The sequence below is a fragment of the Aulonocara stuartgranti genome (genome assembly GCF_965226115.1).
Source record: "Aulonocara stuartgranti genome assembly, chromosome: 1".
Classification (NCBI taxonomy): Eukaryota; Metazoa; Chordata; class Actinopteri; order Cichliformes; family Cichlidae; genus Aulonocara; species Aulonocara stuartgranti.
The window spans coordinates 11735399-11753425 of NC_138939.1; the positions used below are offsets into that span (position 1 = coordinate 11735399).

Genomic DNA, 18027 nt, shown 5'->3' on the forward strand with positions numbered 1-18027 from the left:
GCATTTCTGTCACTGAAAAACCCTAAACAGTTAAAGCCTCATAACTAGATCATATTAAACACAATAAATATACCAAAGAGTCTGCTTGTATCTAACAGTGAGTTATTATTCCCAGCAATAGTATTCAGGGTTCACTAGGGGGGCCTTTCCAAAGAGCCTGACCTTCGCAAAGCGGCACATGAAGTGAGCCAGAGCCTGTGGGTTTGGGCACTCCAGCTTCTTGATAATCTCAAAACTCTGGTTTAGCTGAGTGAACACATCCACCACAGAACAGGAAAAGAGGGCATGCTCTGAGGTTTGCTGGAACTGTTGAGACATGTTCAGACAAGGAAACATGGAAGGGAAAGAGAAAGAAAAAATGTCAGACCTTAAGACCTTTAGGCACCTTCATAATTGCCTGACAGTTGTATCTTAAAATGACAGATAATTAAAATGCTGAGTAAAGGTACTGATGATGTTTACTAATGACTGGGGATGCACTAATAACATGCCACATAACTATCTGAAATGCTTTCAAAAGACCATATCAATTTCTGTGGTTATTCAGTATACACATGAACTACAATCAATACATTTTAGGTGATTATGATATTTCATGAATTTAAAATTTAACTGCAACAAATAATGAGTAAACTGCCAAAATAAAGTACACGTTACACTTGATTGAGGAGTATGGACGCTGATGGGGAGTAGGAGGCATAGAGCTTAAATGGGCCTGCATCCAAAAATACTGCAGTTTCTACATATTCTCTAACATAGTGTTTCTGTTAAAAATATCTCAGTCATAGACACCATGAGTAGATAACAGAGGAATATGCTTCTGACTTCAAAAAGCTTGTAAAAAATCACAGAGGACACTGAAATACTGTTTTCAAAGGCTGTGCATAAACTGGGCTTGACATTTAAAACCTGGGAATCTACCCCTTTTTTAAGTTTTCCACTTTAAATAAAAAACACTTTCACTATGCAGTTTGAAATATCAGAAAATGTTAACTTTAGCAAACAATATTCTGTGATGTTGATAGTAGCATTTGTAGGTGTTTATCTGGTTAATTGCACGAGATGAAATATATATCTTTTTACTCTGATAAACATTAACAAACAAGCGTACAGACCTCAGTACACTGCAGTTGTTTTCTGAAGCTTTTTTCCATTTCCTTTCATTATTCTCTAAGATCATTCAGTGCTTTTCTTTGCCCTGAAAATCATGTTTTGTTTCCCGTTCATATCAATTTTTAATTGAAATTTTATTAATATTCCAATCAACTCTTAGAGCGAGGGCTGTTTGGACTGTGTGAAATTCCTTTTATCCTCCCATAACCTACTCAAGCGGTAAATTCAGGCTAAACAGGCCGTCCTTGTGAATAAACATGCAAGTGGCTTTGGTGAGTTAATATAAAAGTTATATATTAAGAACTAATTCAATGCTGTACTCACTCCATCTTTCTTGTCCCTTTCCAGCGCTCCATTGAGGAAATCCATAGCAACATCTTCATTTTCATCAAGCCACTGAATGACAAATGGCTCAAACCACCTAAAACAAAAAAGCCTTTTTTCATTAAAGGATCAAACTGTAGTTTGGGGTTTCTTTGCATTATACAGAAGTTATTCAGACGCAGAGGGCAAGAGATTTTCATATATAAATATGGGGGAATCAATTGAAAATGATTGTAGTGCACTTAAAAGTTGGCAGATTTTGTTCGTGGTATTGACCAAGGTTGTCATTCACGAAGGTTTTTAAAATCAAATTTCAGTTTGTGGACAGATTAGACTGCGAAGTTCAGACAGAGGACAGAGGAAGACAGGCCGGAACAAATGAGTCTGGTAAAGAAGTACATTTGTTAGTGGAATAATAATGCTGTTCTATCTGTTTCACTTTGACATTTCCGTGTTTAATATTGTGCCTGAGTCTGTCCTCAGAGCAGCGGATGTTCCCCCAAAATTGCAGTGTACTCTGGCTAAGGGCATCTGCCACATGAAGTAAAGCCAATAAATAAGGTGGGCGGGGTGACAGAGAAAGGGAAGACAGACAGGGAGACTTGTGTGTGTGTGCGTCCGTGTGTTTGTATGTATGATGTGTATGCCTCTAGAAGAATCAATCTTGCTGTTGATGGTGTTTGAGTGACAGTTGGGCCGACAGGAAGGGTGAGTCATTATTCTGATAAACCGGCTGCATGAGAGAGGGCAGGGCATTACTTGCATCTAGCACATGTTTCTATATCGCAGCTATTTACACAAAAAGCAGAACAAAACATTTTTTTGCTTCTAAGTGCTTTAAATTCTTTCTCCTCATCAAAACAGTATTCTTCCTTAACCAGAAACGGCTGCATGTATAACAATGGTTTTAAATTATATTTAAAAATTCAAAGTTTTAAAGATAGATCGTTCAAGTGAAATATATTCTGTAACAATACAGCTGAAAGTGAGTGATATTTACCCATTTAATTTTAACACTGAAAACTTACCATCTAATAAAGCTTTATAATGCCTAATGGCAGATATGACTACCACATGATAGAATTTGGACAAAACAAATAAATGGCCTGTATTTATATAGCGCTTTACTAGTCCCTAAGGACCCCAAAGCACTTTACATATCCAGTCATCCACCCATTCACACACACTGGTGATGGCAAGCTACATTGTAGCCACAGCCACTCTGGGGCGCACTGACAGAGGCGAGGCTGCCGGACACTGGCGCCACCGGGCCCTCTGACCACCACCAGTAGGCAACGGGTGAAGTGTCTTGCCGAAGGACACAACGACCGAGACTGTCCAAGCCGGGGCTCGAACCGGCAACCTTCCGATTACAAGGCGAACTCCCAACTCTTGAGCCACGATAAATTAAGCTCTATTGCCAAAAGTATGGGTCTGCACCTCTTATCTTTGAATTCAGCCATGTTTAGTCCCACTGCCTCAGGTATATAAATTCAAGCACTTAGCCATGCAAATATTTTCAAAATAATGGTTTGTTCTAAAGAGCTCAGTGAATATGAGCACTAGTCTGTAATGCAGATTAAAACATGCAATAGCATGCCATTGCTGCAACAAGTAATTTTGTAAAAGAGATAGTGCTAGAGATTACATATTCAACTTAAAGTGGTATTATTACAAACTGGTAGCATTCAGGAACCACGGCAACTTAAAGTGGCAGACCACATGAAGTAACAAAGGGGGGTTACTGAATACTGGGGTGCAGAGTGCAATCTCCAGCCCTCATCCAAACCTCCTCTGGCATTAGCAACAGTACAAAAACTGTGCTCTGGGAGCTTCATGGCGTGGGTTCCATGTCCGCACAGCTCGTGTAGGTGTGATGTCATTCCCACTCATGCTCCTTTAACTTCACTCTAATTTAAATGTTTTAACTTGGCTTTTTAGTTTTAATCCTTCACTAGCACTACCATTGAAGGCCGGTGCTCTGATACAAAATCACCTTCCACCTAACTTGAAGCAGATTTTCTGCAGTGAATCTGTGTTGACGCACAGAAGCTGTTCTGTTATTTATTTGATCCTCATTTATATCATTGGGAATTATTACAGCTGAATCAACAGCTCTCTAAACCATTTTGACAAAAGCTGATTATGACTTTCATTTACTGCTAAATTAGCCTGTATTAGTTTTATCTTTGCCATAATTTTAACTAACAGTTCATGCACAAACCTTTGCTCATACAGTAACACGTGTGTGTGTGTGTGTGTGTGTGTGTGTGTGTGTGTGTGTGTGTGTGTGTGTGTGTGTGCGTGCGTGTGGGCACGCCCGTGTTTGTGCATGTAGATGTGTGGAAAACACTCACAGAGAATATTCTGGTGGAACATCCTTGAAGGCCGGCAGGTCACGGACATACTCATTATGGAACCATTTGACTTTGAAGTGAAGATTCATGTATTCAGTGCTTTTGCATAGGCGGTGCTTATCATGCTCTGTAATGCAGATTAAAACATGAGGCACACATGTTAGCAAGTGCAGTATTCACTGGAAGTAATTAATAATGTCACACTGAAATCTAAGTTGTAAAATGAATGAGTCTTATAGGTAGAAGGACCTGGACTGACTGGAGAGGATGCTTTAAATTAGTGGTAAGTGTATTGAATGCATTCTGTTGTTCTTTCAACATCTTCACAAGAACCACAAGAGCCGACAGACACTCACATACTCTTATATTTGCTTATATAAATAAGCAAATATCCCCATGAACATGAAAAACACCTGCGCAACAGTGCTTGCTTTTAGTCTGACATCTTAACAGCCTCGATTATGTATAGCCTTGAGCTCTCAAAGAACAAGGAAATAAAATGCGTCTGCGAATGTGTCCAGCTCTCACCAGAGACAGAAAGCTTTTGAATGACTGCAAACAAACTAGAGCTAAAATGAATTAGACTTTCATGTCAGCTGACAAGTCTGCTGAGTCATTTAGTCCAGCTCACCGTGGGCATTTCAGAACAATTAAACACTTTCATGGGATCCCCTTTAGAAGAGACGGATGGTAATGGTGCAAACGAAGGGGTTAGGACAGAATAGATGAGAGAAAAGAAAGGAAATGAGTAAAAAGAAACTGTAAGAGAAATGTCAGACAAAAGAGAAGGGACCACTGAAGAAAGACCAATAAGAAGTAAAGCATTTTGCGACTGCAGTGATGGGCACGGATGAGATTATGGCTCTCAGAAGAAGAAGAAAACTGCAAAAATGAGAGGTCCATATGGTGGAGGGAAAATCTAACACAACACAAAAGACCACTAGAGTGTGTTGTAACAAAGAAATTGGATACAGGAAACTGTTTCATCACAGTTTCAACACAGATAAGATAGCATATAGGTCAAGCAGACCATCCTTCACTGACAAGACAAACACATTTTCTGTACAGGTCTACTGTACATGTCTACAGCCACACAAGCAGCTCACATCAACTGTGAGAGGTGGCAGCAATGGAAAAGTTTCCATTGGGTGTGACACAAGCTGCCAGTCTGCTGCTTGTCACTCATTAGTGGGCTTCCAGCTGTCCTAATCAATAACCACCCAAATAAAATATAATACTAATGGAATTACATTTCATTATATAATGTCATGCTACCGTGTGAGAAAATTGTTTACTAAAAGCTTTTCTGCACAGTTGGATGAGTGATGTTTTAATAGTAATGGGTAATATTGATAGTGAAAGTTAATACTTTGCTTCCTTCACAATTCTATAACTGTGTGAAACATTGAACATCTGTAATGCAGTAATGTAATTTCTCTTATCCCATTATAATTACAATTATGCCATTATTGTTTTATAAAGGTTCTTTAGATAGCCTGCAGAAGGGCAAGGGAGCATGGCTGAGCTTTTGAGGTGGTAAAATGAGGACATCACTTGTATTTTTATTGCCCAGATTATAGTAGAGTTGATTATGGTAAAGCGGAAACTGCATCCAGGACAGAGATAACTATCTACTGCTGCTGACACAGCATTGTCCCTTTGCAGAAATATGCAGAAATTTGTCCAATTTGTGTTTGTACTTAAACACTGTAAGTGTGTGTGTCCCCTTATTAGAACAGGGATTGGTGCCAGTGTGTTGCCTGAGGTTTCCATATATGTGTATATATCAATGCACTCCTACGTATTTTAGCATCAAGCTGGATGTTTAACAGCTTTAAAAAAAAAAAGTGACTTTTTTGGTCAATTACAACAATTATACTGACAGGAATGCTGTTTTCTGTGAAACTGGTAATTATGAGAGTGACCCAGTAATGACGTGATCCAGCAGTACAAGTTGTGATTTTAGTTAAATACTAACATTACAATATTGGCTAAACAGTGCAAACATTGACAAGCCTTAAATTTAGACTGTAATGTTGAGCATCCGGTAGCAGTGGTGGCAGGGAGCTAACCCTTGCTAATTAGCACAAAACACAGAGCCCTTCTAATTACCGTCGTGTGCCACCTTTTCTACTGTCCTCTGTCCTCTTGCCTGTGACCTAGAGACTGATCTCACCACACCACAACAGAACGTCTTAGTTCCTATCTCTAAGGAGAAGTGAGGACAGAACAAGTTTGCTGAAGGAGCTGAGAGTGAAGATGCACAGGTGTGTGCTCTGCAGAAGCATTTTTACCAATCAAGATGTGACACACGCTTTTCCACATTAAGAACACCGTTATGCTCATTTGACAGAGATCTTGACACAGAGCTGTATGCCATAGCAAAACAATGGACATTTGGTGCAGCTTTGACACACATCAAATTTAATTAGCATTGATTAAAACAGGGGGAGGCGAGTTCTGTTCAAAAATCCACAAATAGAAATGAAAAGAGGGCGCCGTACACAAGTAAAAAAAACATTATTTTTCTTTTATCTGTAAACAACAACATTATGACAATCCATGAAAAAGTTGTTGCAATGTTTCAGCTCAAAGCGTTGGACTAAGAGACTGATGTTTCCTGGAGCTGTTGTTGCTATCTACTAGTGCACATTTGTTAGCATTATAGTCTTGCACTAAAGCATCCTGCACTCCCCTTGGAAATCCAACGCTTCTATTGAATCACGTGTTGGTCTTTTTATTGGTCTCTGTTAGCCAACCACTCCCTGTTATTTTGTATGGTGCTTTTTCATTTTTTGCACGACCCTTTCCTTCTCATTTTTCATGCACTTTTATCCAGTATGCAAATAGCCATACAATTCCTTTCTCGATGGCAGACACGATTTAGTGTAGCAGCTGCTTCAGTGTTTCACAGATGGAATGTGTTGCGTGGGCACTCTACATCTGATCATATGGTCATTTGATACACATTTGAGTCGTACTGTAATGCCAAATGTATACCGTAATCCATTTTAACTAAACCATAAAAACATTTGTCTATTTCTGGACACACGATAAGAGGTCTCAATAAGACTGAAAAAGCGGGGAACATAAGTGAGCACAATAGTTTAGCAGAAAGAAAGAAACCACCTAATCACACACATATTCAAATGCAGGAAAAGATATAAACAAGCACACAACATCAAAGACATGTTTAAATCCAATGCATTGCACCGTGCCTGTCGTGGCTTAATCCTGATAAGAACCTCAGTGCTTACTTTGATGAATAGTGCCATGCTTGCCATGCTCGCTATACTTCCTTATAAGCTCAGAAAAAAGATATTTACATATGTGCAATTAACACGTGTCTGCCTCAAGATGCATTCAAACACAATACAGTGAGTGCTGTACTTGAGTCAGTCAGTTTTCAGCTGTTACCGCAGCTCGTTTTATACCTGATTTAATGACTGTGACTCCACTTTAACAAAGACATAGGCAGACTGTCATGTACATTAAATATCTATGTGAATGCATGTGTTATAGTAGTTCTACTGAAGCATTAACATAATAATTGGATGGCACACTATTGTTTCAACGCATCTTACTGAAAGGTTACATAATGTTGATATCCCCAGAGAAAATGTCTTCAAAGCAAAGACCTGGGTTACATTTTTATGAAATGTGAAGACAAATGCAACAACAGATAGAGAAGTGCCATAGAGAAAGACATAGAGAAATGTCACAATCAACTGATTTTCTCCACTCCACAAAGTAGTCTGTGCTTGAAAATGCATACATTAGACTTATTTTTGAATATTTTCATAAGCAGCCATGAAACCGGTTGGTTTAAAGTGATTTTCTGTAGATTACTGGTATGAAAAACCACAATGATGTCAGGAAATGAATTCTTTTCCTGACATGTCACTAATTTCATCAGAACCTAACCTGCAAGGCTAAAGTGGTTTTCAATGTTGAAACTGCCGTGTTAGTTCTTACCTGAATTCAGTGATTCAGTCGTTGTCAGAGAAGGAGCAGCTGGTTTAAACACCGAATACTGCGTCTGCATTTTTTTATTAGGGAGGACCTACGGTTGTAATATCTGAATAGCTATGGCAGTGCCACTTTAATAATCGAGCTGGCACTGCAAGGCTGCTTACACACAGCAGAACAGACACATATACATGCACCATCACAGTGTGTCAACCTTTCTGCCCTCAGCTCTGCTTGCATACACCTTTGCTGTCACATACTCACAGTCACCTACAATCATCACCTAAAGGAAGCAGATGGAGGTCAATTGGAAGACAGAAAAGTAGAGGTCAGCAGGTGTTTTGTTCAGTGCTGCCAGTGAGCTTCTTCATTACTGTATGTACAGGAGCATCAATGACTTAGAGAAAGTGGTAACAATTTTAATTTTTTGACAGCAGATTGTTCTAGCTATAAACTTGCTGAGGGAAATTAATCAACTCTAAGAAGAGTTCATGCTTGAAACAAAATGAAAGGAATCCAGTAGTCTTCAATCATGTTATGTACGCTCCGTTTCGTTTTGTCTGTTACATTTCTGTGTTGATAATTTATCTGATTTTAGGACTTTTCTACCTGAAGGTTATTCCAGCTTTAGAGGAGAGCTCGTGAATTTGATCCTGATGTTTTCTGGCTTAATCGTAGCACTTGAGTAAAGATCAGGGATACCAAAAGAAGCATCATAAGGACAGATCCTTTAAGTATAGTGAAACAGCATGAAGGGTATGTACTATTGTGTTACACTGGCACTACTGGCTATTAAAGCAGATTTAATCCTTAAGCTCATTCTGGATACAAATTACTGTAACTAACAGTGGTTAAAAGAGGGCTATACTCTTGACTTTAAAAGCGCCTCAGTCATAAAGACACATCATCTTATATCATCTTTCTAGAAAATGCAACACAAAGGGGGAGAATAATTCTTTTCAAACTTGGACTAAAAGTCATTTTTCTTACCAGTGTGATTTTTTTTTTTGGAACAGAGGAAAAAAACTGAGGTAAATAAGACTGCAGGGAACATTAAAAAAAATACTGCAATAAAACATACAGAAGCTGCCTGACTTCACAATGAGTCATCTGAAAATGGTTTTAAATTTTTTATAGCTGAGAATTCCATTTTAAAATCTTGAAGGCAACAGACATAGCTTGCCTTTAAAACAGGCAGAGCCTTCTTAAAAAATGTAATTACAGGAAGTTGAAATTCAACACAATTAATTTATAATTCACTTACGAATTTCACCTCGAAGACAGTAATTATACTGTAGCTCTTTGTCAGATCTGTCATTTTGCAAGGTAAGTTGATTCAAATTTATTGTTATGCTGATATGATTACTTATGCAAATCCAGCCTCACAAGGCCTCGTGGTGTCACTGCACTGACATATTAAAAACTATATAAGTATTTAATTGTACCATGGCTGTTCATGCTTCGATGTGAGCTATATGCTTAAGTACACTTGATCATAAATACTGTGGCAATAATGTGGTGCTAATGTGTTTTGTTTCTGTTCCAGCTCTTCATGAATGATGCAAAACTTTGCAGAGGGCCACAGCAATAAAGTAGCTGTATGCAAATGAGGTAACACAAGGTAAAGTGACAGCCCAATGAGATCAGAAAGCCTTATGATTGCATATGATCGATTGGACACTTCACCTAAGACATTTTTCACTAAATTAATGAAGTTAATGGTAAAAAAAAATGCCAGTGAATGAAACTCAGTAAGGCACTGAGGTGCTCAATAAATGAGACCTAAAGTTCTTTTTAGTACTGGTGGATGTTGTCCATTACAGCTTGTATGAAGACCTTCACTCTTCAGCTGATTGGCCTGGCAGGCGTCTATGTGTTTTCACAGTCCAAAACACAGATGCAGGTGCTAGTCCCAAATAGGATGCATTAGGAAAAAACAGTCCACACACTTCCATTAGAAGCAACTTTTGTCTCTGCATGACTAAGCTCCCTCACCAACCTTACCAAGTGTCCTCTTTCCACAATCTCATTCACAAAGAAGATTTACACCAATGCTTTCTCACATTTATTAACAAAAGTATTAAGTGAGCTTGAGCGTGGTCTCATTGTCTCATCTAGCTTTTTAAATAAATGCTGTAAATATGCATGTAAATGTGTGTAGTATATCATTTTGTGCACTCATACACTGTTGTATGTGTATTCGGATCTGTGTCATTTTCCCCTGCTGGTGGTAAACAGTGTGGGCTGTCCTGAGGGAGGAGTAGGCTCAAGGTCCCTGGCGAGGATGTCATCTTGTGTGACGCAGCCCACAGGGACAGACAAACTCACAAGAGACTGCCTCACTCTCTGCCTCATTGATCTAATACAGTGGATATTATGAAGTGTAGCAGTTTACCGCAGCTTTTGCATTGTACAATTACCATTCAGCGACTATATCTGTAAGAGTGCAAGGTTAGACGGATGTGCTCAAGACAAAAGCCCAGAGGAGCAAAATGGCAGCCAAAGGCAGCGTACTTTTCTCTGTGGCACAATTCCTTCATCTTGGCTTCTGACCCAGTTCAGTCAAAGGGCCTCCGTAGCTTTATCACAGGGGCCTACTGACACAGCTCGGCTAAAACACAAGAGTCCACAGAGACACCAACCCATGTTGATGAGACTCAAACAGAAATATAATGAACTGAGACACAGCCAAACCTGAGGTGAACTAATGTTAAGGCTCCACTCTGGTTCAGGATAATGAATCACCACTGCAACACGTAGTGCGGCATTTGTGGTCTTATGTTAAATCTATGTCTTTGTGGATATTAAGTACGGATTTATGTTATCCATTTTATTAAAACAAATACAATAACATTGCATATTATACAGCAGCTCCTTAAGAGAGGAAATATAAAACATTATTATTGAACTGGACTGACAGAAGGCATTACATTTAATGGAGGCTTTATTAAGCATTTATGAGACCTCCATGTATGAAAAAGCTGCTCTTCAGTGCTTTATAAAGTCAATGAATATAAAAAGACATAAGCTGTCAGATGATGTACTAAGAGATCTGAACTGAGGTTCCAGTCTTATGCCAAAAAAAATGAAATGAATAGTTTAAAAAACATCGGGCACGCCTCAGCCCTGTAAACACCACCTTGTTATAGAAACCAAAACCGTACTGTACATTAACTGAAGTTCAATTTAACTCTTTTATGGAGCGAAGCTGCTCCAACAGGCTGAAGGTGAGTTAATGGGCTGCAGAGGCACTAGATCTTCAACGGCATGCCCTGGGAACCACCGTCATTAAACAGCTATACAACGCATATAAAATGTGTGCCTTAAACTTCATCACAGTCTGAAAGTCTAGAAATAAATCCGTTGTTGCTGTAATGAAGCACTATTTTTATTCTCTTCCTTATTTGCTTCTGTTTAGCTTCAGTGACCAGTCTGCATGCTCCCTGTTGGATGTTTTTTTAAGGTTTTTTAAGAAATTAACAAACTACACAACAACATGGCAAATTATAATAATGATTGATATGCTTCTAAAAGCTCAGTTTCTAACTACACAGCACAATTTTACAAGTTTATTAGTAAGTTATCAGGGATTGCGGGAATACATTCAGCTATAGTCACAGTCATTCACACTCGATATGCTCCCACATCTTTTCTCTGTCTCTTATTTTATCCACTCTGTTTTTGTTATCCCTCCTACCTCTCTGAAGCGCCCTTTCCCTCTCCTCTCACACATTCAGAGATTCTCACAGTGATGCTAAAATTAGCAGCATCCATTTCTGCACCAGCACTGGCACCAAGGGCCTCCAAGCAGGAAGCAGAGGATGCATCAAAGACTTCATTAAGTAATGTGCATGCACATCTGTGCACAGAGTCACAAAGACACAAATATTCTCTTTATATTCTCATTCATTCCTTCTTACTTACTTGCACAACTGAGCGCGTGAACAAATGTGCGAAAGTGCCTGCACATTTGTCTGCACACATGCATGCACATACGCACGCATACGCACACAAGGACACACACACGCATACAGACACAGATAGATAGACCAATGAAGCAGGATATTCCGGCCCACCTCCTTCAGGGTGTCTCTGTCATCCACCCTGCCAGTTTTATGGGCCTTCTTATATAAACAGGTTACTCTGATATACTTCCATTTGTCTGAATGAGACAGCTGAGCAGAAACCTGAATTGGCTCAAAGAAATCACCTCTTCTCTACCACCTCATCAAAACACGGTACATGCAGGAACAGTGCATGTGTTCATACACATATGTATGCAGCTTAAAATAGACCTACAGGACCAATTTGGTCACTTGTCTACAGTTTCTGCTATTACACATGCAACTTTCAAATAGCACTGTAGGTGGTATTGGACATAGCAAAATGTAAAAAACTTCCTGAATAGTATTCTTACACAATGAATGTGAAACTTTAAGAGGACTTTTCTTACCATGCCATACCATGAATTGTGACCAATATTGTGATATTTAACATATTTAGTCATGACTGTGAAATGGAGTGATGAAGCAGAAAGGTGATTTAAGGGACTTTAAACTTGGCATGGCTGTTGGCGCCAGGTGGGCTGGTTTGAGTATTTCAGAAATTGCTGTTTTATTGCAGTTTTGCATAATCATCTTTAGGGTTTGCAGAGAATTGTTTAAAAAAGAGAAAATATCCACTGAGTGCCAGTTTACTACTCGGAAAATGCCTTGTTGATACCAAAGATAAAAGAAAAATGGCTAGACTGCTTTGAGCTGATAGGAACACTGCAATAACTCAGATAACCACTCGTACAACCAAGATTTGTGGAAGAACATCTCTGAACATGATGCATGAAACCTTAAAAAGGATGGATACCAGACTACATTGGGTGCTATAAAAAAAAAGAAAGAAATTGAGCCTGCAATTCACACAGGCTGATCAAAATAGGAAACTGGAACTGAAACTAGAAAAATGCTGACAGGTCTGCCGAGCATCGATTGCTGCTGCAACATTGCGATGGTAGGGTAACAATTTGGTGTAAAGAATGTGAAAGCATGGATCCATCCTGCCAGATATCAACAGTTCAGACTGCTGCTGGTTGGTGTAATGGTGTCGAGAATATTTTTTTGGTACACTTTGGACCCCAGATTGCCCGTTGCACACAATGTATAAACATTGTAGCTTGAGTATTGTTGCTGACCATTTCTATCCATTTATGACCACAGTCACTAAACTGTAGCTATTGTTACTGATCATTATCATTGCTATTAAAGGTCCCTAAAAAGCCTCCAGTTGATCCAAAATGTTACTATCAAGGACTAGAAAGATAGACCATATTTCTCCCATATTAGCTTCTCCTCATTAGCTCCCTGGTAAATCCAGAACTGAATTTTAAATTCTTCTACTCACACACAAAGTTTTGAAAATAAGTCAAAATATGCATGGGAATAATCACGCCCCATTATCCCTTAAACACCTCATAATATCATACTATGGCAAAAGAGCACTTCACTCTCAGACTGCAGGCTTACTTGTGGTTTCTAGAGTTTCTAATATCACAATGGCCGGCAGTTCTTCCAGACACCAGGGCCCTCTCCTGTGGAATCAGCACTCAGTTTGGATTCAGGAGACAGACACCTTGTCTATCTTTAATATGAGGCGTAAGGCTTTCTTTTTTGATAAAGCTTATAGCAGGCTGGATCAGGTGACCATAAAACATTCCCTAGGTATACTGCTATAGGCTCAAACTGTTGCAAGAACTCACGTGATGCACTGAGAACTTTGTGAGTTTTCACTCACCACATGTTTATATATCACTGCAGCATGTCATGAAATCATTGTCTAGTCTGTGTGTGAATGAAGACCAAAAGGGGGTCCAAGCTGACACCAGCAAGATGTTCCTAATATAGTGACCAGTGAATATATTTCATTTTATTATTCCCAAGAAAATGTTTCGCAAGTTTACATGCAAACCCTTTAAGATGTAGCTTAAAAGTGTATGCAAACTTTCCAAGTTTTGTACTGTTTTACAATCAGTAAAGTAGTAAAGCATCTCGCATGATTTTGGGTGTGTGTGCTTCTGCTACACCATTATGTGGTTTATGAGCTGTAAAATGCTCCCTCATTTAACTACTAACCTCTCTCCACCAATCCAAACCCAGAGCTCCAACTACTAGCCGATCCAACAAAAAAGTGAGCAATAATTCATACAAAGTGCTCCTTTGAGGAACATGACAGTCATTTCCTCCTCCTGGCATGTGTCGCTGTGGGCATGCAGTGATGTAATGACAAGAAGAGACACGAGGAGGCAAAGTAGGGGAAAAGGGTTCAGGCTCAAGGAGCGAGAAAGAGGGTATGTGTGACTGAGTGCATCCGTGATGCTCGTCTCTTTTTGTAACACTGACTCCACTGGGCAAATCGAGCACGCACACACAAACACACATGCTGCCCAAACCTGCTGTGACAGCAGTCAGTAACACCCCAGGTGGTCACATGCCCAGCTGCCCTGACTCAGATATCCTCACATACAAACACAAAGCCCCAACTGCTCTCACTGTCTCTGTTGCATTATTGATTTGCTTAAGTACATATATTATCAAGGAAGTGTAAACACACGAGATGTTTTTATATATTATAGAATTTTATTGACTCTCTTTAAGTTATTGGTTTAATATCTAAGAAGAACAAATATAATAATTATACATTATTTTGACCTTTAATGTACACTAATGAAAATGATATTTTCTTATCTTTGTCATGTTTGAAGTACATTTGCTGTTTATTGTTACAGTTTTCAATTTCCTTAAGTTAGGTATTGCAGAACTAAATCCTGCACAGGTAACAGTACAACATGTCACCAAGCTGGATTGTGTGAAAAATATTCAAATTGAATGTACTTCAAGTACAAACAGATAAACAGGTTCAAGAAGTTCTGCATTGCCAAATGATGAAATAAAGAATAACTTTCAAATTGTTTTCTTACTTCAGGGCACAGGAAGTAGCAACATCCTATATAAGACAGAGGGTGGAGGAAGTCTGAGGCTATACAAGTATGTGATGCTTTCATAAGTATGACGTACTTATGAAAGCATACGTATGTGATAGAGGCTACTCAGCATTTACTGACACCTAATATGTTATGAGTATGACCACTACTAAAGTTACTGTGGAAATTTGAATTAAAAAAATATAATTAAAGTATAAATTTGTGTGTTTATGAAAGTCTCAGTTCACATAACCCTGAAATCTTTGTACTCTGTGCTCTTTAACCTCACCATAGAACCCCCCCCCCCACACACACACACACACATACACACTCTGCACCTGTCACAGTATATTAAATATAAAATGGACAATGACATGAATTCTGTAGCCTTACCTGACAAAAAAAAATATCAAAACTACAACCCTCTCAATATAACACATGTAGAATATACAGTATATGCTTCGTGTGTGTGTGTGTGTGTGTGTGTGTGTGTGTAAGAAATACTGCAGTTTGCAGTGTCTTCACCATGACACCTGGTTGCTATAGCAACTTAAGAAGGCTTAGTACAGAGGAAGCAGCAGGTATATGCTGAGTAGATGAGAATAAATTGTCAATAAGCTCTTTGGTGCTCCTGAGCTTTGCGTCTTCAGCACAGTCTGAAGAGCATTTCTAGTGTTTAAACCTCAATCACATCACCCAGCCTGCTTGCCTTCATCAAAGTAACAAATATGTCTTCTGTCATATTTAATTCAGCACAGATGTGGCTCAGATGTTCAGCTTGGACCAGGCAAAATATGCATGTTTAAAAAAAAAAACCCACTGCAACATCAATGTAAATGATAAATCAGGGTCGCAGTCGATAAAGAGAATCTCATAATATTTGTATATTAATATGAGGTGCAAACCATTTGATATCATTTTCTAAATGCTGCTGGACATTTTATCTTCTCTGCCTAAATCAAGTATGCATAAATCAAATAAATCAAATCAGATAAGCTGTGTCCTACATAGTCACAAACAATCATTTTGTTCATAGAAATAATGAGTTGAATGACATGAAGTGATTAGATAAGTAAGATGAATTTGGTAAACGTAAGAGTAGCATCTGTTGGGGGAGCGTGATTTCTGTGTGAAAAAAAAAAGCTCAAAAACATTCATTGCTTTTCAGAGACGTGACTTTGGCAAACTTTATCTAAGTTAGACTTCAGAGCAGAAATCCACAAAAACTCAGAACCAAGGGTGACACCCTGCTGAGTCCTTATGTGCAAACACACTGACACGAAACTATCTTAACACTTGTTCACAACCCCACTCTTCATTAACGCCTTTCTGTATTCCGCCTCCCACCATATATCCTGTGGGGATTGATCCAGAAGCCACCAACCTCAAAAACCAGCCTCCAGGTGGCATTTACTGCCTTTTGGAAGGAGAGCTAGAAAACACGTGGGCAGGAATTAAAGACAAAACCCACATAAAACAGGGAACATCTGTTTTCGTACTGGTAGAATATATCAGAGATTTATGACCTGATCACTGCAACTCTCTGGGAAAAAAAAGACTTAACTTGTATTGCAAAATCTATATTAAACCACCAAAGCATACAGAAAAACAAATACTAGTTTCATTTTGCAGTACTACACAGCTGCAACAGTTTACACTCTTTTTGGTTCGTCCACAATTACAGTTAATAAATAATCTCATGAAACTGCAAAATGTCATTTTTCATACCTTTACAGTGCATGTCAGTCTGGTGGCCCTTTTTCCAACACCTTCCAGTTTATTGTGTAATATAATAAGTTAAATACAGTGTTTATTTGGCCAAAACAAGGACATGCTGTAAAAAATAGAGATGCAGAATTACTTGAAATTTAATATTGATCATGATTTTGGATTCCCAGAAATGAACATGATTGTGCAATATTGAACATGCATGCTAGAGAGCAAAGCGAAAGCAAATAAACCTCTCTCTTAATCTCTACCTGACTGAATGATGGTGCTGCAAGCTGTTCCTTGTAGCACACAGCTTGAGGTTTCCTGGACTAGTCATTGCGAGCAAGCAACACTACATTATATAGACAACAAGAATCAAATATTTGGCACAGCAGATGGTAAAGTTCATCCATCCGTGTTTGGAAATAGTTTGGATATACTTAGGGCAATTGTTTTTAAACCAAGAAGTCATGCGGAAAGTGCTGAAAGGATAACTAAGTTGCTCTATTGCCCGAAAGAACATCACAAACTGCAGTACAATGAATGCATGTAGACCAAGAAAAACAACGCAGTGGTTGTTAATGTCAATCATCCAACATCATGACATCATGACACCCAAGAAAGACAGAATCTACAGCACGTCAGAATCCAGTTCACCAAGATGTACTAAAATTATCAACACAGTCTTATTAGCTAAAGATACATGTCCAGTAAACAAAATGACTATGCAAATGTCACAGAGGAAACACAGTCAAATCTCACAGGTGTCCAGCACTTTTCTCTGAGTGCTATTCACATCAATCATGCAAGTGATTGTAGTGAAAGACTTTATTTTGCCTCTTGAGCATATGGGTCAAGTGAATAAACGTTAGTAACAATGTAAAAGTGAAAAAAAGACCTGTTGATTTACCATTGTGTTTTTAATTTTTCTTCTAAGTTAGGTGCACTCAAGTTAGGTGAATAAAGAGGACAAAAAAGCATACTTTTTTATTTCTTAAAATCGGCAACTGTGGCAGCGTCTCGTGATCTGCATTTTGGTTAAAATAATCATAATAATAATCATGTAGCCCTAGTAGAAAGAATACGTTAGAAAAAACTCCAGCACACACTTGCATGTTCTGTATCTTTAAATATTTTAAACTGTTTGACTTACAATCAGTAAGATATAAGACATCCTTTTATCCCAAGGGAAACTTAATTTCTGAATTTAACCCATCTTAGAAGTAATGCGTTGCCACTCTGCAGTGCCTAGGGACTAAAGCCAGTGCCTTGGTCAAGGGCACAGTGAAAATACCAACCTCTTTAGGGCCAGTTTTTGGCAAATGCCAGCTAGATACCCTCACCAATGGTGTGCCAAAGAGGATGAAGAAATATTCTGTCATTGCTCCTATTCCTCATGAAAAGGTCTGGCACTATAGATCAATGTGCCTCACACATTGTTAAAAAAATGTTTGCCTCACACTGCAGTAACAGCTGATGCTAACACCATAGACTCGAAACATACACTGATTCCTGCATAACCTGACTTTTTCAAAATCATTTTTAAACTACAGATTCGGTTGCTGATACTGGTGAGCAGGTATG

General features: G+C 38.7%; 1 protein-coding gene across 2 annotated transcripts in view; it reads right to left on the reverse strand.

The window, feature by feature from the left end:
* unc13c (unc-13 homolog C (C. elegans)) overlaps nucleotides 1-18027 on the reverse strand; it is a 113104-nt gene that overhangs the window by 22151 nt on the left and 72926 nt on the right. For both annotated transcript variants that reach the window (XM_082529978.1, XM_082529977.1), the window contains exons 19-21: nucleotides 3795-3921; nucleotides 1438-1534; nucleotides 163-306 (exon numbers count right to left, since the gene is read on the reverse strand). In XM_082529978.1, coding sequence (XP_082386104.1) covers nucleotides 163-306; nucleotides 1438-1534; nucleotides 3795-3921 — 368 coding nt within the window. The remainder of the gene's footprint in view (nucleotides 1-162; nucleotides 307-1437; nucleotides 1535-3794; nucleotides 3922-18027) is intronic.